A 27,525-nucleotide genomic window follows, 5' to 3' on the forward strand; every position below is an offset into this window, starting at 1 on the left:
CAGGCTGATGGGCTTTGTGGTGATCACCAGATAATGGATAATAGGATAGCAAAGAGTCTCTTAGCAATAAAGAAGTCAGCCACACACACAGATGGATGTTTGCCAGCAGTACTCCTGGTGGGTGACACAGCAAGGAAGCAGAATGAGAAGTCATCTGGCTTCTTCTAGCTCTCTCTCTCTCTCTGACCGTCTCTCTCTCTCTCTCCGTCTGCCCTGCCCCAGGAGACTGCTCTTTTATTAACATTACAAGGTCACAATTGGTGACAGCATTACAGATAGTAGACAGGGTTCAGATAGGACAATGGTTACATCATGTTATTAGGGTTGGTCTGGGGAAAGGCAATTAATCAAGCCCTCTGATTGGCCTAAGGAAAGGCCTCTATGGCAAGCTCTCTATGATAATGAGAAAGAGGAAGAATGGTGGCAGCTCCTCCCCTCAGAAACAGCCACAGGATGCTAGGAGAGTTTTCTCTACACTACAACACCCATGTGGCTTAGCAACCTTTGGAATGGCACCCCCACACCCATGTGGTTTTTTAAAACTACAAGTATTTATTTGGCTAGAGAACAAGGCAATGCAAAAATACTTAGAGTCCTCCATCTGGGAACTGAGGTGAAAATTTAGTTGACCCACTAGAGCCAACTGGAGCCAAATTATAGCCAAATTAACAATGTTATTACCTAGTGGTTGGATGTAGGTGTTTCCTTCAGTTTGTAGTCCTGCTTGGCTGATGTTAAAAGTACATGTTGTCTTTGTGAGGCTGTACTGGGCAGCTTTTCCTGGTACCTTCATAATTTCCAAAAAAAACTGAAGAGAGCTGTATGCGGTCATTACACAGTTGATACCTTTATTAGGTCACTTAAAAATCATACAATCTGCTAATTTTCATGGATTACAGTTCACTTCCTCAGGCATGCACAGATGTCAATAGTGCAGAGAAATTAGAGTCCAAGTAAAAAGAACAATAACAAACTATGTTATACTTGGAGACTGTGTGCAGCCCAAAGCCAACAGTGGATAGGGTGAACCATTTTCCGTCCTTCTTTCCTTCTCCCTCTTCTTCCCCCTGACTTGTCCTTTTCTACGCTTTCCCTTCCCCCCCCCCCCCATCAAGTGGGCTGCTGGAGGAGAAAAGAGAACTGATCTTGTCTTGCAGCACTCTAAACTACTGTGGTGCCTCACTAGACGATTGCCTCATGGGACGAAAACCCACAAGACAATTGGTTCTTGCTATCACTATGGTGCCTCGCAAGACTTTTTTTCTATGACCATGCTTCGCAAGACTTTTTTTTAGACCGATGCTTCGCAAGTTTGGTTTTTTTTGAGACCGATGCATAAGGAACCTCACAAGATTATTTCACAAGATGATGATTTTCGCGCAACGAATTAAAATCATCTTGCGAGGCACCACTGTAATTCCTCATAGAAGATTTGTGGCATTGTATGTGTATATGTATTTATAGTTGCTTTTATAGCCGCCTAGAGTGGTTGAAATGATTAGATAGGCGGGGTATAAATAAATAAATAAATAAATAAATAAATAAATAAATAAATAAAGAAAGAAAGAAAGAAAGAAAGAAAGAAAGAAAGAAAGAAAGAAAGAAAGAAAGAAAGAAAGAAAGAAAGAAAGAAAGAAAGAAAGAAAGAAAGATTTTATGCTGGTCAATGTAATAAACTCTCTAAGCAGTTTGAATTAAAATACCCATCTGATGCAATACAGAAAATTTAAAAAACAGTCTTGTTTCTAACTGTTATTCAGTATTTTGTCTTATTTTGTGGCAGCTTGTGACGAAAAAGAGAAGAGCAGTAGAGGATCTGAAAATTTTTGGCAGGGAAGAAATTCCCTTCTTGACATCTACAGGGTAAAGCATCACACATATAATGTCCACCCTATAGCTAAAAGAAGTTCCTTGATTTAGTGGGGAAATAACTAAAAGTTCATTAGCCATGCTCACCAAGGGATTCTGGAAGTTGTAATCCAAAAAAAGTGATTTTGTCAAGCTCTGTCTGTGAGGCACTGCAATTCAGCTTCTGCAACCCAACAGGCAATGACTAGAAATGCTATATTTAGAAGGCTGATAAAGTTTGACGCTGACAGTTGTCCTGCCTCTTTGAGAAGAAATCAGAGTAAGAGAAGGAAGGCAACTGCCCTTATCCTAGCACCGATTTCCTACTTTTCCAGTTCACTGCTTCAGGAAAAATGTCCTATCAGGAGACGCTCCCTTCCCCAGCACAAACAGTAAGTTGCTTGTGGGTGAAAGGTGTCTCATAACTTCTGTGTTTGATATTTCTGTGTCATTTTGTGGTAACAACAACCCACTCCTTCCTTATGGAGGCCTGACTGCATTCCTGACATTTGAGACAAGTTACAAGCGGGTGGTAATGGGAGCTATGCAAGGGAAGATAAGCTAGAGGTCTTTGGGGGCTGAAATGGAGATCTTTTTACAGAGAGACCAAAAGAATTACAAACAAGAAACCTGACAATACAATTGCTGTGTCTCAGATTAATAATAAGAACGATATTTATTTATATTGTGCTCTACACCAGAGTGCATTCCATTAAAATCAATCATATATATAATGCAACACATTTAACAACAACCTTAATGTGTGTGTGTGTATCAATATAAAAGTCCTCAGAATAGGCTAATTAAAACTAGTTAAAAACTTCAAATAAGATTAACAGGAAACCCAGAAGAGGATCCCAAACCAGGGTGCTACCTCATATTGGGGATGGGAAAGAAAGTGATTTCAGTATGGAGACAAAATTTTAAAGGCCCACTGTTAAATAAGTGGAAATTACATTCCATATAGTTAGTATATTTTTGGTTATAGCCTTATTCACACATATGGGAGCAGACGGGAGTTAATGCTGAGTAAATAGGCCTGGAACTGCATTGTAAAGAGCATTTTGTTTTTGGTTCTTTCTGTAATTATATTTTATACTTTATAACTGGTTCCCAATCTTGGGTCCCCAGATATTCCTGACCGGCACTGCTAGTGGTGAAGCCTTCTGGGAGTTTTAGTCCATCTGGGGACCCAAGGTTGGATACCACTGCTTTAAAATAATTATAGTTCTATAGTCAAGTAGTTAATATTCACTAGCTGAAATTCTAGTGAATATTAACTACTTTACAACAGAACTAGTGTAGGCCCATTGAATCAATGGGGATTTGGTGAGTCCGTTTCCTATGTAGGTTCCATTGATTTAAATGATGGCAGAAAGTGAGGAGGAATTAAAGAACCTCTTAATGAGGGTGAAAGAGTGCAAAAAATGGTCTGAAGCTCAACATAAAAACAAACAAAAAACAAACCAAGATCATGGCCACTGGTCCCATCACCTCCTGGCAAATAGAAGGAGAAGATATGGATGCAGTGATAGATTTTACTTTCTTGGGCTCCATGATCACTGCAGATGGTGACAACAGCCACGAAATTAAAAGACATCTGCTTCTTGGGATGAAAGCGATGACAAACCTAGACAGCATCTTAAAAAGGAGAGACATCACCTTGCCAACAAAGGTCTGCATAGTCAAAGCTATGGTTTTTCCAGTAGTGATGGATGGAAGTGAGAGTTGGACCACAAAGAAGGCTCACCACTGAAGAACTGACTCTTTTTAATTGTGGTGCTGGAGGAGACTCTTGAGAGTCCCCTGGACTGCAAAGGAACAAACCCATCCATTTGAAGGAAATCAACCCTGAGTGCTCACTGGAAGGACAGATCCTGAAGCTGTGGCTCCAATACTTTGGCCATCTCATGAGAAGAGAAGACTCCCTGGAAAAGACCCTGATGTTGGGAAGGTGTGAGGGCAAGAGGAGAAGTGGATGACAGAGGACGAGAAGGTTGGACAGTGTCATCCACATGACCAACATGAATTTGACCCAACTCCGGGAGAGAGTGAAAGATAGGAGGGCCTGGCGTGCTCTGGTCCATGGGGTCACGAAGAGTCAGACATGACTAAATGACTAAACAACAGCAAAACTCTAGTGTGACTTTCTATGCTAAAATAAATCACAATTAAAATAGGCCCATTTGAATTAGTGGAACCTACAGAGGAATTGGTTTACCGAATCCCCACTGATTCAGTGCGCCTACACTAGTATGACTTACTACACTAAGCAACAAGACTTCAGCCATTCTTGTAAAGGAAAACTACTTGGGGTTTGGCAGGTGTCCCTAGCAGATAGACCTATTTATATTAATAGTCTGTTAGTGTGACTGTGACTGAAGAACAGCTAGTGGGTTGGCGATGGATATACTGTAGCTGCCTTCTGCATTTACTTAGGAAATCCTGAAAGTTTTTTCACCTTCTTTTCTTTCCATCTGATTATATCAGCTCATGAAAAAAGACATTTTAAACTCAGAGTCAAGATGAATAAGATGCACAGCTCCACATTTAGACATGAAGCTTCCTTATGCAGCAAATGATGTCTGTCCTGGTACTAGTTTTTTGCTTCTGTATTTTGCAAATTAACTTGCTTTTTATGATTGGTCATTGGGAGATAAAGACAAGCTTCTTATCCAAGTCTGATTGAACAGATAACCCTACCCTGGGGAATTGTCACTTGGGAGCTAATGTACTCTCACATTCTATATGCAAGCTGAGCATCTCCTATAGGTTGACTCTTGAGTCCTAAACTTTAAAGGTCTCTGAACTCAGAGGTGTGGCCTTGACTGTTTGGACTGTTTTTACTATGGAAGGCAAAGTCATCATAGTTCCGGAGCTTGGGAAATTTCCTGTTTTGGACTGCAGCTCCTCACGTCTCATACTGATTCTGGGAATTCAACAAATAAAATTTCCAAGCTTTGCATGCTTCATATTTGCACTTACCCTCCCCTTCTTCTAAAATATACTGAACTGCTTTGTGCAACTTGACAGGTGGATCCCATTATAGAGCTCTTGTGGTTTAGTATATTGATTCTGATCCCTCTAATCCTACCCTCTCCCTGACTCCAGCCAGTTCCCACAGCAGCTATGGCCAATGGTATGGATTCAGATGGTGAGCAGGTGGTGCCAGACGAAGAAGGGCCTGATGTGAAAGCAGTGCAAGCCCACTATCTTCGAAGTCCTTCACCCAGCCGGTGAGTGTTGGATTTCTTTTCTGTTCTGTTGTCCAAGCCGCCACCCCTTCTCTGAATGCATGAAATGAATTGCAGCCAATTTTCCTCACCTCCCTTTTTAACACTTAGCCCAGAACATCATCCAAATTTGACCAAGAATCTTTTGTGCTCTTTTTCAGAAGGCATGGTGCAGTTAGCTAATCTAACTGATTTCACAGAGGGTCTCTACAAATACTCTTGGCTATTGGGGAAGCATTATCCATATTTCTTAAGGCAAGACTGAAGAAGCAGAGCCCAGTCAAACTGCTGTCCTTTACTGTCTTGCCTTAGTTGTAACAAGTCTGGGTTCAAAGGCTATGATTTGATTGGTTACAGAGATTTGAGATATGCAGCAGGATTGTTGGGTCTTGTAAAAAAAGGATCCTGAGTGAAACAGCATAACTTTCAAATTGCCACTCTTTCACCAGTGTTATTTTAGTCTGCTTGAGCTAACCTTTCTCAATGCACCAAAACAGTGATCTGCACCTTCTTTTGTTCAAGACATTCTGTCTCAGTATCTTGTGTGCATACTCAGCATTTGTTTTACTGTCCTTGCATCCATGATACCAATATTTTTCCTGCTGTCCACATGACAAAGGGCTGAAACTGGTGCTAACTATTCAGTCAAAACAGAATACTCTTTATCTTCTGGGCTAATTTACACTATTGCCAATTGGTGGCATATTTTTATTCTGCATTGGATCGATTTGCTTAATGTACAATCTGCTCACATGGACCTTAGTATTATATCTGTTCATGTCTATCTATGCTGAACTGTGTGTCATATTAGATTATGTCCCAGATTGGATCCAAAGCTGCTTAAGAAGACAAAAATTATGATTACAGAAGAATTGTTAATAATGACAATGAAGAAGCATAAATTGTTAAAGATTTTGTATACCTTGCTTCAATCATCAATCCAAATGGAGACTGCAGCCAAGAACTCAGAAGAAGTCTGAAACTTGGAAGGGCAGCAATGAAGGAATTAGGTGATCCATCAAGTGTAAGGATATGTCACTGGAGACCAAGATGAAGATTATCCACACTATTGTATTCCTGATCACTATGTATGGGTGTGAAAGATGGACAGTAAAGAAAGTTGGCATGAAAAGCATTGATTCATTTGAAATGTGGTGCTGGACAAGAGATTAGTAGATACCCTGGACTGTCAGAAGGACAAGCAAGTGGGGTCTAGAGCAAATCAAGCTTGAACTATCTCTGGAGGCAAAAATGCTGAAGCTGAGGCTGTCTTACTTTGGACACATCATGAGAAGCCAGAATTCTCTGGAAAAGACAATAATGCTGGGATAGGAGGAAGGTAGCAGGAAAAGAGGAAGACCAAATACAAGTTGGACTGTTTTTTTTTTTAAAGGAAGCCACAGACTTCAGTTTACAAGAGATGAGCAGGGCTGTTGATGAAACAGCTCTCAGACTGCTCATTTATAGAGTCGCTACAAGTCCAGAGGTGACTTGACAGCACATAACAACAACATCAGATGACAATTTCTTGTCAGTGTGTTTCTGCTTGTCAGCCTCTAGCCTTCTACATCTTTGCACCACTTTCCCCTGTTTGTTCAGTTCAATTTTCTCCCTGTATTGCTGAGACATCTACTGTTGCTGCCTTCAGTTGTTTGTGTGTGTGTGTTGTCTTTTGTATGAATAAGTGCTGCATGAATGCACCTAGGCACTATAAGTTAGAATATGAAAATATTATAAAATATACCAAGCATGAATTAAATGCACAACAGTGAAAAAATTAAAAAAAATCAAGCAAACAAAATTAAAAGGAGAATACTATCACAGAGCAAAGTAGGTAAAATGCAAAACTCCAGGAATGATGGGCAAATTAAACAAGGGGATAAAAGTGCAGTGAGAAGACAGGCAAAAAAAGGGGGGGTGATCAGTTTTGAGAACAAGAATAGAGGGAAAGTGAGTGGACATTTGCTACTGGGACAACCCAACATCTCAAGCAACAATTACCCTCCCGCTGTCTGAATGAAAATACCAAGATGATTATTCCAATCTGCAACATTAAAAAAATACTAGAACAATCCTAGAACAATCACAGACGACACTATTGCATGGACCAGTTCTAAGTACAAAATCCTGTTCCCGTGTACTTGAAAGTTAGACCCACTAAACTCAGTGGGATCTGCTTCTCAGTAAATATGTGCACGATTTTGCTGCACTGGAAAAAATTTATTCAGTTTTCTTTCATTTTTTGCACTAGAAATAAATGCAAGATGCTTCAAGGTATATGGTGTGTATGCTTTTTTGTAACCTAGTGTTTCATTTGACTATTGTTCCAGTTTTACTAAGCCATTTTAATGGAGAGCAACTAACAAAATCCACACATCCCTACTTTAGAGGAAGATGCTTTTAATTTTTATCCCTAATGACTTTTGATGGTATGCATTACCTAGGACAGTGATCCTTGAATCAAAAAATTGTCAAGGAAAGCATTACATCTTGGTAGAATTTGTTAGCTGCTTGATAAGGCTAAGAAACTTATTCAACCTAGCGAGTACACCACAGGAGATGTGTCATCTCCTGTTCTATTGCAACTTCCTACCTTTTTGCATGTGTTAAAAACAACAGTTGAAGTTTTCAGAGAGGTAGCTTTGTTATTCTAGTTCAGCAGCAACAGCAATATTGCTGTTGAATACTGCTGGTTAATGCAAGGGGAAGAGAGGATCAGGTGGTATAAGTGAGTTTAGTCAAGGAGATTACTCCATAAGTAGGAAATCTTTTTCCGTGCAAGGGCCACATTCACTTATGGGGAAACTTATGGCAGAGATGGGAGGTAGCAAAGCTAAGAGTAGGTATGACCATATGGATACATGTCTCATTAAAATATATGTATCCAACTGTACATCTGTACATAGCAGAGATGGAACATTTCTGTTCATGCATTACGACTCCCAGAATCATGCATCTCTGATGCTTATATACCCATCCACATACATCCAGAGACATTCCACTCCCATTCAGACACACGGGGAGCATACTTCCTCGCCCCAGGCTGAGAAAGCCTGCTGCCTCTGGAGGATGTAAGTTGCCTCTCCTTTCCAGGCAATTCAGTGACAGCTAATACCTCTCTTCCCTATTTCTCATATGTTTTTCTAACTAAGCAACAAGGGAACGTAGAATCCCTAGACATATTATCTCCTCCCACCACAGATGACTGGGGGGAGGGGGAAGCTGAACAGCAGGGAAACAAGGCTTTGAAGTCGTGAGAACAGAAGGCGAGTAAACAGGATTCAAGTTTGGCGAAGGAAACCTAGTGGGCTGGATTCACCTCACGTGTTGCTATTTCCCCATTAGTCACTTTAATCTCATTCATCTCAGGCTTTCGTTTGCCATGACTTTGTTTTCAGTGTTCATAAATAAACAAGAGTTCTTGTTAACTGGGTAATTGTTAGCAAAAGCTGTGCTTCACAAGTTGAACATATCCTGATATCTTCACTTACACATTGCTGTTTGCGCAATAAGACAGAGATGATAGCACATCCTATGAATGCACTAAGAATTGGACCTCACCTGCTATATCCAGTCCAGCTTCCACACATTCCACTGAAGGTTCAAACAGAACTTATGCACATACACTTGGGAACTTGCAGGCTCTATTCAGATCTTAAAATGATGCTTTGAAGGAAAAGACGTAGGATAGCAAGCACAAGTCCCTTATCCCTTGAGTGTTTTCCTGCATGTGTTGAAAGGAATTCAATTTTCTGGAGTATTGTTATGTTTCTTCCTAGAGAAATGAAAAGACCGTGCTTTGTAGCTCTGATCCATTCCCCCCGCCATCCCTCTGTGCTCCCACGATTGGCAATGAGAGGGAGCACCGGTAGCCAAGCCATCTGTCTTTGCTGCAGCTTAGCTACACTTGGCCAAACTCAGCTTTTTCTTTGCATATACCTCATTTGCATGTGCATTGTTGTGTGTGTGTTTAGTCGTTTAGTCGTGTCCGACTCTTCGTGACCCCATGGACCAGAGCACGCCAGGCCCTCCTGTCTTCTACTGCCTCCCGGAGTTGTGTCAGGTTCATGTTGGTTGCTTCGCAGACACTGTCCAGCCATCTCATCCTCGGTCGTCCCCTTCTCCTCTTGCCATCACACCTTCCTAACATCAAGGTTTTTTCCAAGGACTCTTTTCTTCTCATGAGATGGCCAAAGTACTGGAGCCTCAGCTTCAGGATCTGTCCTTCAAGTGAGCATTCAGGGTTGATTTCCTTTAGAACTGATAGGTTTGTTCTCCTTGCAGTCCAGGGGATTCTCAAGAGTCTCCTCCAGCACCACAATTCAAAGGCATCAATTCTTCGGCGGTCTGCTTTCTTTATGGTCCAGCTCTCACTTCCATACATCACGACAGGAAAAACCATAGCTTTGACTATTCGGACTTTTGTTGGCAAGGTGATGTCTCTGCTTTTCAAGATGCTGTCCAGATTTGTCATCGCTTTCCTCCCAAGAAGAAGGCGCCTTTTAATTTCAGGGCTGCTGTCTCCATCTGCAGTGATCATGGAGCCCAGGAAGATAAAATTTGACACTGCCTCCATATCTTCCCCTTCAATTTCCCAGGAGGTGATGGGACCAGTGGCCATGATCTTAGTTTTTTTGATGTTGAGTTTCAGACCGTTTTTTGCACTCTCCTCTTTCACCCTCATTACAAGGTTCTTTAATTCCTCCTCACTTTCTGCCATCAGAGTGGTATCATCTGCATATCGGAGGTTGTTGATATTTCTTCCGGCAATCTTAATTCCGGCTTGGGTTTCTTCCAGTCCAGGCTTCCGCATGATGTATTCTGCATATAAGTTAAATAAGCTGGGGGACAATATACAGCCTTGCCGTACTCCTTTCCCAATTTTGAACCACTCAGTTGTTCCATGACCAGTTCTAACTGTTGCTTCCTGTCCCACATATAGGTTTCTCAGGAGACAGATAAAGTGGTCAGGCACTCCCATTTCTTTAAGAACTTGCCATAGTTTGCTGTGGTCCACACAGTCAAAGGCTTTCGCATAGTCGATGAAGCAGAAGTAGATATTTTTCTGGAACTCTCTGGCTTTCTCCATAATCCAGCGCAAGTTAGCAATTTGGTCTCGAGTTCCTCTGCCTCTTCGGAATCCAGCTTGTACTTCTGGGAGTTCTCGGTCCACATACTGCTGAAGCCTACCTTGTAGGATTTTGAGCATAACCTTGCTAGCGTGCGAAATGAGTGCAATTGTACGGTAGTTGGAGCATTCTTTGGCACTGCCTTTCTTTGGGATTGGGATGTAGACTGATCTTTTCCAATCCTCTGGCCACTGTTGAGTTTTCCAAACTTGCTGGCATATTGAATGTAGCACCTTAACAGCATCATCTTTCAAGATTTTAAATAGTTCAACTGGAATGCCATCACCTCCACTGGCCTTGTTGTTAGCCAGGCTTTCTAAGGCCCACTTGACTTCGCTCTCCAGGATGTCTGGCTCAAGGTCAGCAACTACATTGTCTGGGTTGTCCGGGATATCCAAATCTTTCTGATATAATTCCTCTGTGTATTCTTGCCACCTCTTCTTGACGTCTTCTGCTTCTGTTAGGTCCCTTCCATTTTTGTCTTTTATCATGTTCATCTTTGCGCAAAATGTTCCTCTAATATGTCCAATTTTCCTGAACAGATCTCTGGTCTTTCCTTTTCTGTTATCTTCCTCTATTTCTTTGCATTGTTCATTTAAGAAGGCCCTCTTGTCTCTCCTTGCTATTCTTTGGAAGTCTGCATTCAAGTTTCTGTAGCTTTCCCTATCTCCCTTGCATTTTGCTTCCCTTCTCCTCTCTGCTATTTCTAAGGCCTCGTTGGACAGCCACTTTGCTTTCTTGCATTTCCTTTTCTTTGGGATGGTTTTCGTTGCTGCCTCCTGGACAATGTTACGAGCCTCTATCCAAAGTTCTTCAGGCACTCTGTCCACCAAATCTAGTTCCTTAAATCTGTTCTTTACTTCCACTGTGTATTCATAAGGGATTTGGTTTAGATGATACCTGAGTGGCCCAGTGGTTTTTCCTAATCTCTTCAGTCTAAGCTTGAATTTTGCTATGAGAAGCTGATGATCAGAACCGCAGTCAGCTCCAGGTCTTGTTTTTGCTGACTGTATAGAGCTTCTCCATCTTTGGCTGCAGAGAATATAATCAATCTGATTTCGATATTGCCCATCTGGTGATTTCCATGTATAGAGTCGCCTCTTGTGTTGTTGGAAAAGAGTGTTTGTGATGACCAGCTTGTTCTCTTGACAAAACTCTATTAGCCTTTGTCCTGCTTCGTTCTGAGCTCCAAGGCCAAACTTCCCTGTTGTTCCTTTTATCTCTTGGCTCCCTACTTTAGCATTCCAGTCCCCTAGAATGAGAAGAACATCTTTCTTTGGTGTCAGTTCTAGAAGGTGTTGTAAATCTTCATAGAATTGTTCAATTTCAGTCTCCTCAGCAATGCTGGTTGGTGCATAAACTTGGATTATTGTGATGTTGAATGGTCTGCCTTGGATTCGTATTGACATCATTCTATCATTTTTGAGATTGTATCCCATTACAGCTTTTCCCACTCTTTTGTTGACTATGAGGGCTACTCCATTCCTTCTACGGGATTCTTGCCCACAATAGTAGATATGATAATCATCTGAGCTGAATTCGCCCATTCCTGTCCATTTTAGTTCACTGATGCCCAGGATGTCGATGTTTATTCTTGCCATCTCCTGTTTGACCACCTCCAGCTTCCCAACGTTCATAGATCTTACATTCCAGGTTCCTATGCAGTATTTTTCTTTGCAGCATTGGATTTTCCTTTCACTTCCAGGCACGTCCACAGCTGAGCGTCCTTTCGGCTTTGGCCCAACCACTTCATTAGCTCTGGAGCTACTTGTACTTGTCCTCCACTCTTCCTCAGTAGCATGTTGGACGCCTTCCGACCTGAGGGGCCCATCTTCCAGCGTCATATCTTTTAGCCTTTTGTTTCTGATCATGGGGCGTTCTTGGCAAAGATACTGGAGTGGCTTGCCATTTCCTACTCCAGGTGGATTGCATTTAGTCGGAACTCTCCACTATGTCCTGTCCGTCTTGGGTGTCCCTGCACGGCATAGCCCATAGCTTCTCTGAGTTACTCAAGCCCCTTCGCCACGACAAGGCAGCAATCCATGAAGGAGTGTGCATTGTTAGTAAACCCTAAACACACTTTTCATTACTTTTTGAAAAATGTTTTGGATTCCTTTAAATATATAAGAGTTTATAAGTGTATATGAGACAGTAGTTGTTATTGGGACACTAATCCACAACTTAAGAGAAATCAAGAGACAATGGCTGGAAAACTGTCAAGGTACTTTTTGTCCCCATTGCTTTAACAGGCTTTTCCCTTTATCAAGGAGGTCAGAGAAATACATGGTGCTACCACTTCATAGAGGACAGAACTTGAGGTTCCTCTAAATACTGATGTCGTAGCCACAGTTCTTATCAAGAGTAGCAGCTTGAAAATACCTTTTAATTCTTCTGCCTTTTGTGTGCGTGTGTGTGCATGTGTACGTGCATGAGGTGGATGACATTTCGTTGTTTGGAAGTGTGTACTCCAGTGAACAACTTGCAATACTTTCGGGAAATGCACAATAGTCCATCAGCACAACATCCCTACACACACCGTTTATATTCCCAAGCAACTTGTATTCAGAGGCATACTGTACCCAGGTCAAACAAAGTGTGAAAGGCAGAACGTATTTCTTCTTATTGAGCTGTTTTCCTCCTCTACCATGTTTCCTTGAAAATAAGACAGGGTCTTATATTAATTTTTGCTCCAAAAATGCATTAGGGCATATTTTATTTATTTATTTTTTTCACTTACAACAACCTACATTTATCCAAATAGGGTCATGTCATCTTCCGGTTGCTGCACAATGGTGAAGGGTGGGGTTTCACTTAACTAGGGCTTATTTTGGGGGGTAGGGCTTATATTACGAGCATCCTGAAAAATCATAAAGGTAAAGGTAAAGGTTCCCCTTGACAATTTTTGTCCAGTCGTGTCCGACTCTAGGGGGCGGCGCTCATCCCGCTCTTCAAGCCATAGAGCCAGCGTTTGTCCGAAGACAATCTTTCCGTGGTCACATGGCCAGTGTGATTTAGACACAGAACGCTGTTTACCTTCCCACCGAGGTGGTCCCTATTTATCTACTCGTATTTGCATGCTTTCGAACCGCTAGGTTGGCGGGAGCTGGGACAAGCGACGGGTGCTCATTCCGTTGCGTGGATTCGATCTTACGACTGCCGGATCTTTGACCCTGCAGCACAGGCTTCTGCGGTTTAGCCCACAGCGCCACCACGTCCCTTGAAAAATCATACCAGGGCTTATTTTCAGGTTAGGTCTTATTTGGGGGGTGGACAGGGTAGTTGGATATCCTCAGAGATACAGCCCTTCCAATCAGATACACAGATTAAGTCTCCGTTGCTTAAAGTCACATTGAATTTTGTGGGACTTATCTCCAAGTAAATCTGAATAACACCAGACCTTTTTTGTATACACATCAAAAATGGAGTATTGAAGTGATCCTTAAACAATTATTCATCACAGCTCATTCCATTCTTTAGGTATAGAGTACACATCTTCAGTTTGACACTTACTTGTTTTATTATCTTCAAAAATAAAATATCGCATATTTATTCAGTTAATTTCTTCATAACAGGTATCTTCTGCTATTTGTTAGGATTTCAGGGGGATAAACAACCAATTATGTTAAAATGTAATAAAAATAATAAAACACAAAATTCTTAAAATGAACTAATATCCACATGAATTATAAATATCCGAATGAACAAAAGTGGTTTTGTCTGCTCTGTAAAAAAAATCAGATAATAGTTTGGGGAATATACTTTTTGGGTTAGGCATTACTCCTGTTTTGTTGCTTTGGGTTTTCATTATAAAAATCATAAGTTCAAGATTAGACTGGCCTGTCTTTAAAAGGCATTCTACAAGTGGACATGGCCATGGATGAAAAGCCTTGCCTGTGTTGCTAAATGCCATATTTCCCATTCTGCAGGGCCTCAGCAGAATATCTCAACGTATGGGCAACTTGAAAGGGAAGACATTGTCCTTGAGGTATTTTAAGTCGCAAATCCCTTAGGGAACCCTCTCTAGGGATATTGGACTACAGCTTGCTTCATCAGGATAACTCAGCCAGCACGGTTTATTCAGAAAACCAAATAGATGAGAAACACAATTGGTGGTGGAAATTCTCTCTCTCTCTCTCTCTCTCTCTCTCTCTCTCTCTCTCTCTCTCTCTCTCTCTGTGTGTGTGTGTGTGTGTGTGTGTGTGTGTGTGTGAGAGAGAGAGAGAGAGAGAGAGAGAGAGAATGTGCAAGCACTGCCTATCAATTGTGTCAGAAAAACACTTAATAGTTCCTTGGTTTAAGGACCTTTGGTACTGTAAATGGAAGTGTTTGTCCACAGCAGAACTAGATGCTCTTTTCTGAAGAAAGTCAGGTTTGACCCATTGAAGAATTCAGATAGGATCCCCAGTTTGTACTGGGTGGAGTGAGCGCTCTTACTGGATAAGGGCTCAGTAGTAGAGCCCAGAGTGCAGGGCTTACAACACTGTAGGAATGCATAGATCTTTCTTTCTGTATCGGCCAGTCAGTTTTTTAGTCCTTAGATGCATGCATAGATGCCCTATTCAGTTGTTTCCTCACTGGTTTGTTTTCTTTTCTTTCTTTTTCAAACTTTTTTTTTCAGTCTATCTAGATTCCATTCATGCTTGTTAAACATCATGCTTGTTACATGGGTTGCTCACAACTATTTGTTTTCTGTGTCTTGGTTATCTCTTCAAAATCTATACATTTTTTAAACATCTAAAACATTCATTTGTGTATTTTAATATACAGTATTAGCTACTATCATGATATTGCTCTCAGAATATATAATGCTCTCGAAATCCTCTGGAAATATACCCAACAAAAGTAATTCCAGTTTCATATCTATATACGTAACTTTGAGGTGATTTAACCAACGAACTTTATATTTTATACCACTAATAACTGAGTGGATTTCTAACACATAATAGATGTTATCTAAACCATTTTATACCGAATTTCTTTATATAATTGTTTAGCCATTTCTATCACCGTATTTTCTAGCATGTCTATATCAGTATCATATCTAGTGCATATTCATTAAGTACTATTTGTTTTGCTCCATCCTTATATGCAGCTTCAATTGATCTTGTAAACCACCGTGTTATGACTTTACCCTGATTTGTAATCCCTTATTTCAGTTTAATTCCCCCATTTAATGTATAAGGTATGCCCCTTTACAATTCCAGAAGTTAAGTATATACATGCTTTCAGTGTTGAGAGCCACCTTAATATTTCCCCCTTTTTCATCTAAGTGATTCCTTCTGTTATTTGTCTTTTCCCAATATTTGTTTCTGTCTCCCTAAAGATTCTGCTGTTCCTTGTGTCATTTTATACAGTTGATAGATCTCCAATAGATCTTTATGCACTTGATCTATCTCCATTAAATCTTCCAGGCTATGTTTAATTAATTCTGCTGTTTTCTCCCCTTAGTGCAGCTAAGATTATCTTTGGTTTTAGGGTTGGAGTTAAATCTCCTGCCTTTTCCTCTCTACTTTCCTCCAGCCCTTCTGTTGGTTGGCATACATCGTCCTCCACCCTCACATTTCCTTGTTCATTATTCCAAGTCTCATGCTGAATATAGTAGTTCTTTAGTTGCGTCTTGAATGATTTCACATCTTTATGAGATCTCACTGTTTCTAGGATTGCTTGAAGGGTAGATTTTGTTTCATCCCAAAATTGTCCTTGTTGTAGCATGATGTCCTAAGATGACAAGTATTTGTATTCCAAGTAAAACATGTCCAGTAGCTTAGAGCAGTCAGTTCAGTTCCACCAGTAATTGCTTCAGTAAGTCACTTTAGGAAGTTGATCACCTTTAGGGTTAATTTGACACCAGTCTCTGACATAAGTTGGCAGCCCTGTTCACTCAATGCTTGTATTCAGACTTCCCAGAATTAATTGTCTATGTTTGGGTCATTTCTCAGGGAAAAAAAGGAGAGTCAAAATAAGAGTTCCAAGTTTGAGTATTCAAGGTCATGTTCTAGGCATTTTGCAAACTCTGTAGATAGTCAAAACAGTTTGAAACTCGCAGCTTAGTTAGGCTAAAATAGTTTAAAGAGGAGAATTTCTTAATTTTAACTCCAAAATATTACTAAACTTCCTTCCTTGAAGTATAATTATTTAGTCAATGTCCAATTTATTTTCTTTGCATCTCTTGTGTCTCTTTTCCCTTCTCCAGATCCACCGCTGCTCAATTTAGTGGTTGGGCTAAAAGACACTTTTTTCTCTCTCTTAAAGGAATTATTCCATCCAGGGATGGTGAGAGAACAATATAATTAAGATTTTCTATCTCACCCAGTGGTAACAACAATGTTAAGTTGGCTGATATATCGCTTCTTCTTTTGCCAGCTGCCAACGACTTGCAAGCAAGCCGTTTCAGCTGCTTGTTTCCACCTGCTGGTTCTTTAGGGAGTTTCCTGGATCAAATGGCAAAAGAAGAAGCAATAGATCAGCCAATTTAACATCGTTGTAACCACTGGGTGAGATATAAAATCTTAATTTGATCCAGGAAACTCCCTAATCAACCAGAAGCTGGAAGTCCCTCACTGGTTGTTTTCAACAGGTTTAGAGAAGAGTAACTAGCCCCTCCATTCTCTGTCATCACTTTCTCCTTGTATTGTAGAGAGCAAAATGTTCAAAGAGGGAAAACTCCTACTTGCCCGTAGACTCTTCACATGAGCAAGAACCCAGTTCTCCACATGGGGTAGCTGGCAACTGACAAAGGATGTATCTGTTGCTCCTTTTTAAGGAGCAACTGGGGAAGCAAGAACTGAGTAGGTCTAGAGTGGAAAAGGAAGTAATTCATAGAGGGTAATAAAACAAAAAAGCAAGGATTGGGCCCACAATGGCTAGAGAATGGGATGGTGCTGAGAGCCAGATGAAATCAGGAGATTTTATGCTGCCCTTGAACTGCAGATTCTCCAGTTCAGATATAGAGGGTACTGACAGAGATAAAATTGTTTCCTCCCACATGGTACTTCTTTGGCACAAGAGAACCAAGGCAATTGCTTCAGTATTGATAATTTGGGTTGTTCAAGTAAAATCTAAATAAAAAGGTAAAGGTTCCCCTTGACAATTTTTGTCCAGTCGTGTCCGACTCTAGGGGTAGTGCTCATGCCCGTTTCCAAACCACAGAGCCAGTGTTTTGTCTGAAGACAATCTTCCGTGGTCACATGGCCAGTGCGACTTAGACACAGAATGCTGTTACCTTCCCACCAAGGTGGTCCCTATTAATCTACTCGCATTTGCATGCTTTTGAACCGCTAGGTTGGCGGGAGCTGGGACAAGTGACGGGAGCTCACTCCATTGCGTGGATTCGATCTTACGACTACTTGGTCTTCTGACCCTGCAGCACAGGCTTCTGCGGTTTAGCCTGCAGCGCCACCATGTCCCTTTACAAAAATCTAAATGGTATTCCAAAAATTCTCAATGAAATAGCTGTCCTGATTTTGGAAGAGCTAAGGGGTGGGGGGGAAATAGGGCAAATATTATTTACTTTTGAGGGAGGAAATAGAAATTTGCTTGGTCCAGCTTTTTATCAGCCCAAATCTGTGCTCTCAAATATTGTGTGCTCTTAAACTCAAGATAGGCCAGACCTCTTGCTTGTCCAGGCCTTCTTAGTTGCCACTGGCTGTCCATATAATGTTTCATGACCTGTTGCTATGGAGACCAATTTTGATTAATGCAGCTGCCTGTGTTTACAACACACAGAGCTGTCTGGACCCTCTGGTGGATGGAAAAGAACCTCATCCACAACAATAAAAAAGAGAGAGTATATCCTTAGCTCCTTAACATTACCACAGTGTTGAATACATGAGCGTGTTGGTTGAGGGCAGAAGATGTCTCAGACTTTGCTTGCTTATTTTATCCTCTTCAGTGTCCTGCTTTATTTCCTAGGGAGGGGGCATGGGCTAATAACCCTGGAGCTGAATGGAGGCAGCCAGCCATCATCTGCTTTAGAGCTGCCTGGTGAAATGTGCCTTAGCTCTGCTTTTTAGCAACACAATGTGTTCCACAAGTTTTTTCATCCCTATACATCAAAGAGTTTTATGTTTCACAATATCTGTGATCGCCATTACTAACATAAGTACGTGAACATTACTGTTCCCATTTTACAGAGGATAAATTGGGAACAGACAAAGAGGTCAGTCTATACAAGCATTCTTTTCCCTCAGGGAAATCTCTATGAAATGTTTCCTTATTTATCTCCCATCATTCCTCATGCATCAATGTGGCACCATCAATATAAAACAATGGAAATGGCAGTATTAATTTCTGTTCTTGAAATGTTGTTGTATTATTGTAATTTGGTGCATTTGTTGGAGGAGCATGTTGACAAGAATAAGGAAAGAATTACATGGAAATTGAACAGTGTGCAACTCACACCAACATGAGCCTGCCACCAAAATAACCTTGTGACTTACCCACTGTCTTCCTCATAACTTCCCCCTATATTAACTTGTTTTGAAAAAGCTGAAAAACTCTACTCCTATCTGTCAAAGAGGTTTGTGTCGAAAGACTTGCCAAAGCTTTCTTCATACAGTTATCATTGATCTACAGATACTCGGTGATATCAGATACAGACACTGAGAGCATCTTCATGGAGCCCATCCATCTATCATCTGCCGTGGCTGCAAAACAGATCATCAAGGAAGGTAGGGGCAGAGGGAAAAGTTAAGGAAGATAAGAAAATGGGTTTTAAACTGAAGGGAAATATGTGAGTTCATTAGACCATTTTGGAGAGAAGGAGTAGACCAGATGATATCTGCTTCCTTCAAAGTAAACTGTACAATAAACAGAGAATTTACAGAATCCTTATTTCTAATAAATGGGATTGCTTGCTTCCATACCAAAAAAAATCTAATCTAGAATTGTTATTCTTTCTTCACTCACTTTTAAATTATAGAACTCAGATAATGTGAGCTCTCATCACTTTTGTTCTATCACTCTAGACCTGCTCTGTAATTCTTTTTTTTTTTAATTTAAATGTAGACAGGACTGCTATTTCAGTAACTTTCTAGACCTAATATGAGTTTAATTAGAAGCTTTTTTTAACTTCCTAATTGCTTCCTATTTTTCCCGGTATCAGAATTATTGATGGATTTCCTAATCAGTCAATGCTTACTTCCCATAAGAAAATCATTATTTTTTATTTTTTTAAAAACACCCATAAAATAGTACTATTTGCCAATTTTAAACAAAAGAAAAATAAGTGAGATAAATTAAGTTATTAAAACATTCTCCCTTGAGCTACAAAGGGTTATTAAGCGGTATTTTATTAGTAATGGTGGTGAAGAAGCTACTGGAAGCAAAAACTGTAATGGGGAGGGTTGTTTTTTTTAAAAAAAATTAAAGTCAGGATGGATTACTTCTGAGGAGAATCTTGATCATGGGAACTGTCTGTGCTAAATAATATAGCACCATAATAAGTGTCATGGTGCATCAAGGTGCAATATGGAATGATGTGCAAGTACTAGTCAAATGTCTTACCAAACAGTTCAACAAACTGCTTTCAGCCACCTTCTCAGTGATCAATTTAATTCCATCTCATTATTTCTTGCTGCTGTGTGGTAGGATGATGAAGTGTAACAGTCCGTCAAATTGCTAAAACCATAGCTCATTGGTGGAACACATGATTTACATGCAGAAGGTCTCAGTTTCTGGAATCTCTGCTAATGAAATCCCTCTCTGAACTATTGTTATTTGGGATTGACAACACTGGTTTAGAGCAGTGGTTCTCAACCGTGGGTCTCCAAATGTTCTTGGATAACAACTCCCAGAAATCCTGGCCAGCAAAGCTAGCAGTAAAGACTTCTGAGAGTTTTAGTCTAAGAGCATCTAGGGACCCAAGGTTGGGAATCATTGGTAGAGAAATTGTTGTTCTGGGTTTTTCGGGCTCTTTGGCTGTGTTCTGAAGGTTGTTCTTCCTGACATTTCGCCAGTCTCTGTGGCTGGCATCTTCAAAGGACAGCAACCTGTGCTCTGGTGTAGTTGGCTTGGGAAGATGCCGGCCACAGAGACTGGCGAAACGTCAGGAAGAACAACCTTCAGAACACGGCCAAAGAGCCCGAAAAACCCAGAACAACCATTAGATCCCGGCTGTGAAAGCCTTCGTGAATACATAGGTAGAGAAACTAGTCATCTCATTAAGTAGAAAGCAGCTTCCCAGTGCATTGCCCAATGGGATGAGATGAACACTTTTTAAGAGACCTTTTTAAGGGTAAGTGAGATTTCTTGTAATTTTGAAAATGGAAATGTTGATTAATTCCAGAATTAAAGACAAAGGAGGTAAAAGTAGATTCCGTGTGTCCAGGAATGCTTGAATCTGCAGAGCAACTATTGGTAGAAGACCTGTACAATCGGGTCAAGGAAAAAATAGATGACACCAGCTTATTCAACACACCTTGTGTCATGGATTTGCAAAGGGCACTTGTGAAAGACCGTCTTGAATCTCCAAGGGATGCTATTGATGAGGTCTGGCCAAATGTCTTCATAGCAGAAAAGTAAGTATGAATAGTTTGAATAAAATTCCTAGAAATGAATTTCTCATCTCAAGCCTTGTTGTATAAAAGAGGCAACAATTAAAATATTTATCATCTCTATCATCTACCTATTTAAACTTATGGTAAGAAGGCAATAAAAATGCAAAGGTTACATTTAAAAAATCAAATACAAAGAAAATATTGGAGGTGAGTAGGGAGGGTCATTAGATGACTTTTAGGTGATTTGTTTCCTATATTTGTCACAATGCCCAGTGAACAAGAATTTCCCCAGTAGGCCACTTATGAGGTTCTTTCTTTCTTTCTTTCTTTCTTTCTTTCTTTCTTTCTTTCTTTCTTTCTTTCTTTCTTTCTTTCTTTCTTTCTTTGAAAAGATGGCACTCAAGGCAACTTACAAACTTTTTAAAAGAATTTTTAAAAGGTAAAAAACCCATTTAGTTAAACATTGTAAAATCATACAACCAACCCAAATGGGAAATCATTAAGACAAGTAAATACATTAAAAACAATTAAAATGCACAAAAATATGGTTGAAACAATACTACAGTGCAGGAGACACAGCATAAGCCAGTTTTAAAATATGTGTTTTATTTCTTTCAGCCACAATGGAAACAGATCACAGCTTGGGAGGAGTGTCTTCCATAGTCTGGTAGCCACACAGCAGAAGACTCTTTCCCACATGTTTGTTAAATGGGCCTCTGAAACACATGGCATTTTAAAAACGGTCTCTCCTAAATATCTTAAAGTCCAGACAGGCTCATGATGAGATAGGCGGCCCTTAGATAACCATGTCACAAGGAGTTTAGGGCTTTAAAGGTTAATATCAAAACCTTGACTTGTACTTGATAAGCAACTGGCAACCAGTGCAAGTCTTTCACTGTCTGGATCATAGGACCATAATGCTGTGACATTTAATAGAATAGCTTCTGCATATTGCACCAGCAAGGGACATGGTGGCGCTGTGGGCTAAACTGCAGAAGCCTGTGCTGCAGCGTCAGAAGACCAGCAGTCATAAGATCAATTCCACGTGACGGAGTGAGCTCCCATTGCTTTGTCCCAGTTCCTCGCCAACCTAGCAGTTCGGAAACATGTAAATGCGAGTAGATAAATAGGTACCACCTCGGTGGGAAGGTAAAACAGTGTTCCCTAGTCACGCTGGCCATGTGACAATGGAAACTGTCTTCGGACAAGCGCTGGCTCTACGGCTTGAAAACGGGATGAGCACCGCCCCCTAAAGTCAGACACAACTAGATTAAAAATGTCAAGGGGAACCTATTGCACCAGCTGAAGATCCCAGACCCTTTTAAAGGATAGCCACATGCAGAAAACATTATAATGATCAATACATGCAGTCTTGATGTGGAGATGGGAGAGGGTCTTTTCTGTGGCTGATCCCAGGCTATGAAATTCCCTTCCCTGGGTGACCAGGCTGTCCCCATCCTTTCTGTGTTTCCATTGCCATGCAAAGATCTTCCTTTTTTAGGCAGGTTTTTAATATGCAAACTTTTGCTGCAGAAGGGATTTTAAGAAGACAATGGTTAAAATGTCTTTGTTAAAATGTGGGTGCTTTAACTTGTTGTAAGAGGGTTTTATTTTGGGCCTTTTTAATAATATGTTTAATTATTTTTAAAAGGTGATTTTTAGATCTGTAGTTTTTCAATATTTGTGTTTTCAAACCATTTGTAAGCCACCTTGAGTTGCACTACAGGGAGACAGATGGGGTAGAAATTAAATCAGTCAATCAATCCATAATAAACCTGCTCTGTTCTTTCCAATTCTGATGCTACTTTAACCATCTGAGAGGTGGCTCACATGTATTATCAATTTGCATAATTTTACTGGGTCTGCACTAATTCCTTATCAGATTCTTATTAACTCAAGCAATTTTCTTTTCTCTTCTCTTTGGATGGAAGATTAGCTTTTAAGTACTCAAGATAGACGCCAGTCTCTAATCTCTATTTTTTTTTTTTGCCTTGAAGGAGTGTTGCAGTGAATAAGGGTCGCCTAAAGAGACTAGGAATTACACACATCCTTAATGCAGCTCATGGCACTGGTGTGTACACCGGACCAGACTTCTACAGTGGCATGGATATCCAGTACCTGGGCATAGAGGTGGATGATTTCCCAGACATGGACATCTCTAAACACTTCCGCCAAGCTGCTGAGTTTCTTGATGAAGCACTGTTAACCTATAGAGGTAAATGGGACAAGTTGTGCTCCTTCTGCTTCTCATTAACCTGTTATTATTGTCCATGTAAACATGAACAGAAAACGTGCCATTTAAATATTTCTATCAGCTTGTGGAAAGACAAATGTGTTAATCTAGGAGCATGAAAATTAGTACAGTGCTTGCATTATTTGTTTTCATATAATAAAAGGAAAAATTTGAGACACAGGGATATTTAGTATTGGTAAGATGGAACAAATATCCCCTAAGGATTCAAACATCATTAATCAACATGACATTTGAATGGAATTTCACACCTGTGGTTTATCAATTGCACTAAATTTAAAATGGCAGAATTTTTTTATTTTTTTCTCACAATGAGGAGATATCCAGCATCCACCCTAAATATGAATATTGTTTTTAAATAGTTTTGAAGCAAATGTGTATTCAGGGACTTTCTTCTGAATCAATTAAAAGTTTTTTTTGTTTTTTGAAAAACTAAGAGAACTTCCTTCTCTAAACTTAAAAACCCAGGCTCAGATAACAAGTTATATATACACACACATACATTAGTCTTAATGGTAAATTAAATAAATATCTAATGCCAGAAAACAACAATTGAAATTTGATCCTGAAACCGTTTAAAAATACCCTTGTGTGACACTGAAAGCAGTTAATCACCTACTAAATTTTATTTCTAGGGAAAGTTTTGGTCAGCAGTGAAATGGGAATCAGTCGCTCAGCTGTGCTAGTTGCTGCTTATCTGATGATCTTCCATCACATGACAATCTTAGAAGCCTTGATGACAATACGTAAAAAAAGGGCCATTTATCCAAATGATGGCTTTCTGAAACAGCTCCGGGAGCTCAATGAAAAGTTATTGGAGGAACGACAAGAGGAAGGTGCAGAAGATTCTGATGACTCAGCTGGTAGCCAAAGTTCTGTTCTTAGAGCTGGCAGCTGTTCCTTGTTATCTGGTAGAGAAGATTCTGGGAGTATTATGGGAGCCAAAGCCCATTCTATCACAGTTGAGGAAGAAGACACAACAAGCCTCCTGGGAAGTGTAATGAGTGCTTCTTCAATTGGAAAATCAAGCTTGGTTTCTAAACAGCCTACTCTTATCAGTGAAGAAGAGGAAGAAGAGCTCTATGAAGAATGGAGGAAGAAGCAAGGTTTGCCTGCAAGGAACCTTTCCAACAAGGATGGAGAAAGGAAATCTTCAGACCTTACTTTTCAGTTGCAGGAGAAATCTGAGGATGATACAGGTCAGATGATACAAGAGTGGCAGTGCAGAAATGAGAAGTACCAGATGGAAAGCTACTTGTTTGCCAAGGAAGAAGAGAGAGAATCTAGCATAGGGGAAAGGCCATGCCCCATAAATGATGCAAGTGATGCTGAAAGTGTGAGTAGCCAAGAGATCAGAATATTGAAACAGCACCTGGAAGCAAGTGGTATTAACAGAATGAGGAGAGGACGCACAGATTCTATGTCTACAGAAAGCAGCTGGGATATGTGGAATGAGAGGATGATGGCAATAGAAAAGGAAGCTGCTCAGAGATATTGTTCCAGAAGGAGACATGGTGATGAGAATCTAATGCCAGAAAATGGAACAAAGGAAAAGGACCTAGATGAGGAAAGTGTATTATCTGATGCTAGTACCTTTTATAATTTCTGTCAGAAGAACAAAGACAAGTTGACTGCTTTGGAAAGATGGAAGATCAAAAGAATCCAGTTTGGCTTTCACAAAAAAGATTTGGAAGCCTCTGAGCAAGCCAAAACTGAAGACAGCAGCCAGCAAAGTAAAGAGGATGCAGAAGAGGAGAAGAACTTGTCTGAAATCAACTTGACCGCTTATCAGGCCTGGAAGGCCAAACACCAGAAAAAAATTGGCAGTGAGAATAAGGATGAGATTGTGGAGCTTGCTAAAGGTGAAGACTCTGTATCTGCCAAGAGAAAGCAAAAAAGAATGGAGTTACTTGAGCATTCAAAGAAACTCTTGGAAGAAAGCCAATCACTCTGCAGTTGGGATGCAGAGAGCACAGTGAGTGGAAGTATCCCATTGTCAGCATTTGGTCCATCAGCAGCATCTATAAATAGTGCAGAGGATTCTGCTTCAGCATTGAGTATGCAGACCAACCGTTCATCTTTCTTTCCAGCCCAAAGTAGTTGTGGGGCTATGTCAACTCATGCAGTAGCAACAAGTGCACCCAACCTGCCCGTTGGGCCAGACAACACAATATCAGTAGCCAGTATTCAGAATTGGATTGCAAATGTTGTTAGTGAAACTATTGCTCAGAAACAAAGTGAGATCTTGATGTTGTCCCGTCCTTCTTCAGTTATGGGTTCTAGTATTAAGTCAGGTCATCCAGTTAGGTATGTAGATGATGACAAGACATCTTTGCTTAGTTCACAAAGTGGCTTGTCCCTAGCTAGTTCATTGCTTCACCAAGAGAACCAGTATGCTGACACTCAGTCCATCCTGTCTTGTAACACCTCGTTGAGTGGAAGAACAGGAGAATGCAGCTCAAGCAGGAAAGCCACACAAACCAGCAAACCTCTTTTCAGTCTCTTTGCCGGTGAAGTTGACCTAAAGAACCTTAGCAGAAAAGAAAAGAAGATGCAAATGGAAATGAAAGAGAAAATGTCAGATTACCAGACTGAGAAGCTTATTAGTGATAATAAACGTAGCACTTTATTTAAGAAGAAAAAATCTGAAGGCTATGAACAAGATGAGAAGCCAGAAAATAATATAGGAAACACAATCATTGGCAAGTACTCTTTGCAGTCAGATCCTAATCGGAGTGACACAGCGTCCATTCATTCTGGCCAATTTGCCAATGTAGATTATGTTGTAAGGTCAGAGGTAGAGAACAATGTAAACAAGTGGCTGAAAGGTTTGAAAGCAGATGAAAGGTCCTCATACCAGGACTGTACAGACACCAGTGGAGAGAAATACAGGAGATCATCCACATTTAGAGAAACTGACACTGAAGCTTCTAGCTACAGAATTTCCAGAACTGAAAGAGAAGAAATAGACAGATACTCAGCTTATCAGGGCAAAGATAACTTGCAAAGAACATCCTCTGCCACTGCACGGGAAGACAAGGAGGTATATACATTTACACGGTCAAAACAAAGTGAAACAAGTTCCACAGAAGACAGTTCAGAGGCATATTTTGACAGAAGAACCCCAGAACAATCCAGCAGCTCAGAATCCTCTGGTCCATCCACACGGAGTCGGGTCAAATTGCATCACTTGGAACAGCATGAGGAGGAATCCAGTTCAGATGTGGCTGAATTTGGAGCCAAGAGAAAATTCACTCAGAGTTTTGCGAAGTCTGAAGAAAATGGAGAAGAAGAAAAGTCAGAAGAAAGGAAAGAATGTTTTTCCTCAAGGCAGTCATTTAGAAGCAGGCAAAGTACTCGTAGGGAGGAGGAAGAAGAAATGGATGATGATGCTATCATTGCTGCCTGGAGAAATCGGCAAGAAGAAACTAAGGCAAAACTCCGACGAAGAAGAGCCGAGTGATGGGGAGCTGAGTTGATGCAAAATCCGTGTCTCTCTCGTTTGAAGGAAATCTTTCAGATCTCTGCAAGGATCCTAGACTCAAATGTCTTGTTTTTATCACCTTCCACTGTATTTTATATCATCATTCTTAGCAAAGCAGTGTTTAGCCTTGCAGATGTTCTGTTATTCTTTGTTCCCTGCCAATAGGGGAGGATGTAATCTTTGCCCTTCCCAAAGAAAGCAGGTTGTGTGTCAATAATGATCAGTTATTGATATATAGAAATGTTTCCAGGGCTATTTAAGAAAAATGGCTAGTATGTAATCAGGTTTCTGCTGAGCAAAAGGCCCCACCAATATAAGCAGGATATTGGTGGGATCACATACTCGCATCAGGATTGTGCTGCTTGTGCAAGCATAGCTGTTGTGGGAGTAGTGACCTCCATGGTGAGAACTTGCACAGTGGCAACACTGCAAGGCCCTGCATTATTGTGTTGGTGGGACTTTCTGCTCAATGGAAGCTTCGTAGGATACTGGCCGATGTCTTATACAAACCAGTAAATTAATTAGCACCAACAGTCAGAGTAAACATTATTGACCGAAATAATTTGTTACAGATATACATTTTATTCTGTTTTCTAAAGTAATTGAAGATTTTGTGTAATGTCATTCTTAATACTCAAACAGTACAAGCAGCATTCAGAACCAATTTGAAAATGTCACTCTTACATCTTGAGTACCCTATTTCCATGTGGAAAATAAGAGCGGACTTTTAATATTCCATTCCTTCTGAACCAACAAGCATTTTCTCTCTCCTGCAAGTATTAATACAGAGGAAATACAGAGGGAATGAATGTAATGTTTGTTCCCATGGCAACTTGTAACTGAGCAAAACATCCACCATCAGTTGTATCGGGAGACTTTCTTAAGGACTTGAATTTTATTTGCTATAAAGGAGGCAATGCCAGATGAGAACATTTTTACCATTCGAACAGAATGCTAGGCCTAACCTTATGAAGAACATCTTGTAGTGGTCTGTGTTCCTTTTAAATCCGAATGTGCCCAGATTGCTTTTTGGTGTATGCACAGTGAAGGACATTGAAACCGAAGTAAAATATACCAGTAAAAA

The 27,525-nt window shown here is 40.4% G+C and overlaps 1 protein-coding gene across 1 annotated transcript; it reads left to right on the forward strand.

The window, feature by feature from the left end:
• Window positions 1-12: 12 nt before the first annotated feature.
• STYXL2 (serine/threonine/tyrosine interacting like 2) lies at window positions 13-27,525 on the forward strand. Its single transcript, XM_020810626.3, has 6 exons — window positions 13-2,240; window positions 4,960-5,084; window positions 18,785-18,879; window positions 20,496-20,727; window positions 22,704-22,921; window positions 23,593-27,525. The coding sequence occupies exons 1-6, from the start codon at window positions 2,202-2,204 to the stop codon at window positions 26,418-26,420; spliced, it is 3,537 nt and encodes a 1,178-aa protein (XP_020666285.3). The 5' UTR covers window positions 13-2,201; the 3' UTR covers window positions 26,421-27,525.

Source organism: Pogona vitticeps, chromosome 3, assembly GCF_051106095.1.
Source record: "Pogona vitticeps strain Pit_001003342236 chromosome 3, PviZW2.1, whole genome shotgun sequence".
NCBI classification, from domain to species: Eukaryota; Metazoa; Chordata; class Lepidosauria; order Squamata; family Agamidae; genus Pogona; species Pogona vitticeps.

Coding starts and splice junctions, on each gene's coding strand:
- STYXL2 (XM_020810626.3), top strand. CDS start 2,202: ATGTCCTATCAGGAGACGCTCCCTTCCCCAGCACAAACA. Junction 18,880..20,495: donor AAAACAGATCATCAAGGAAG/GTAGGGGCAGAG, acceptor GATTAATTCCAG/AATTAAAGACAAAGGAGGTA. Junction 20,728..22,703: donor AATGTCTTCATAGCAGAAAA/GTAAGTATGAAT, acceptor TTTGCCTTGAAG/GAGTGTTGCAGTGAATAAGG.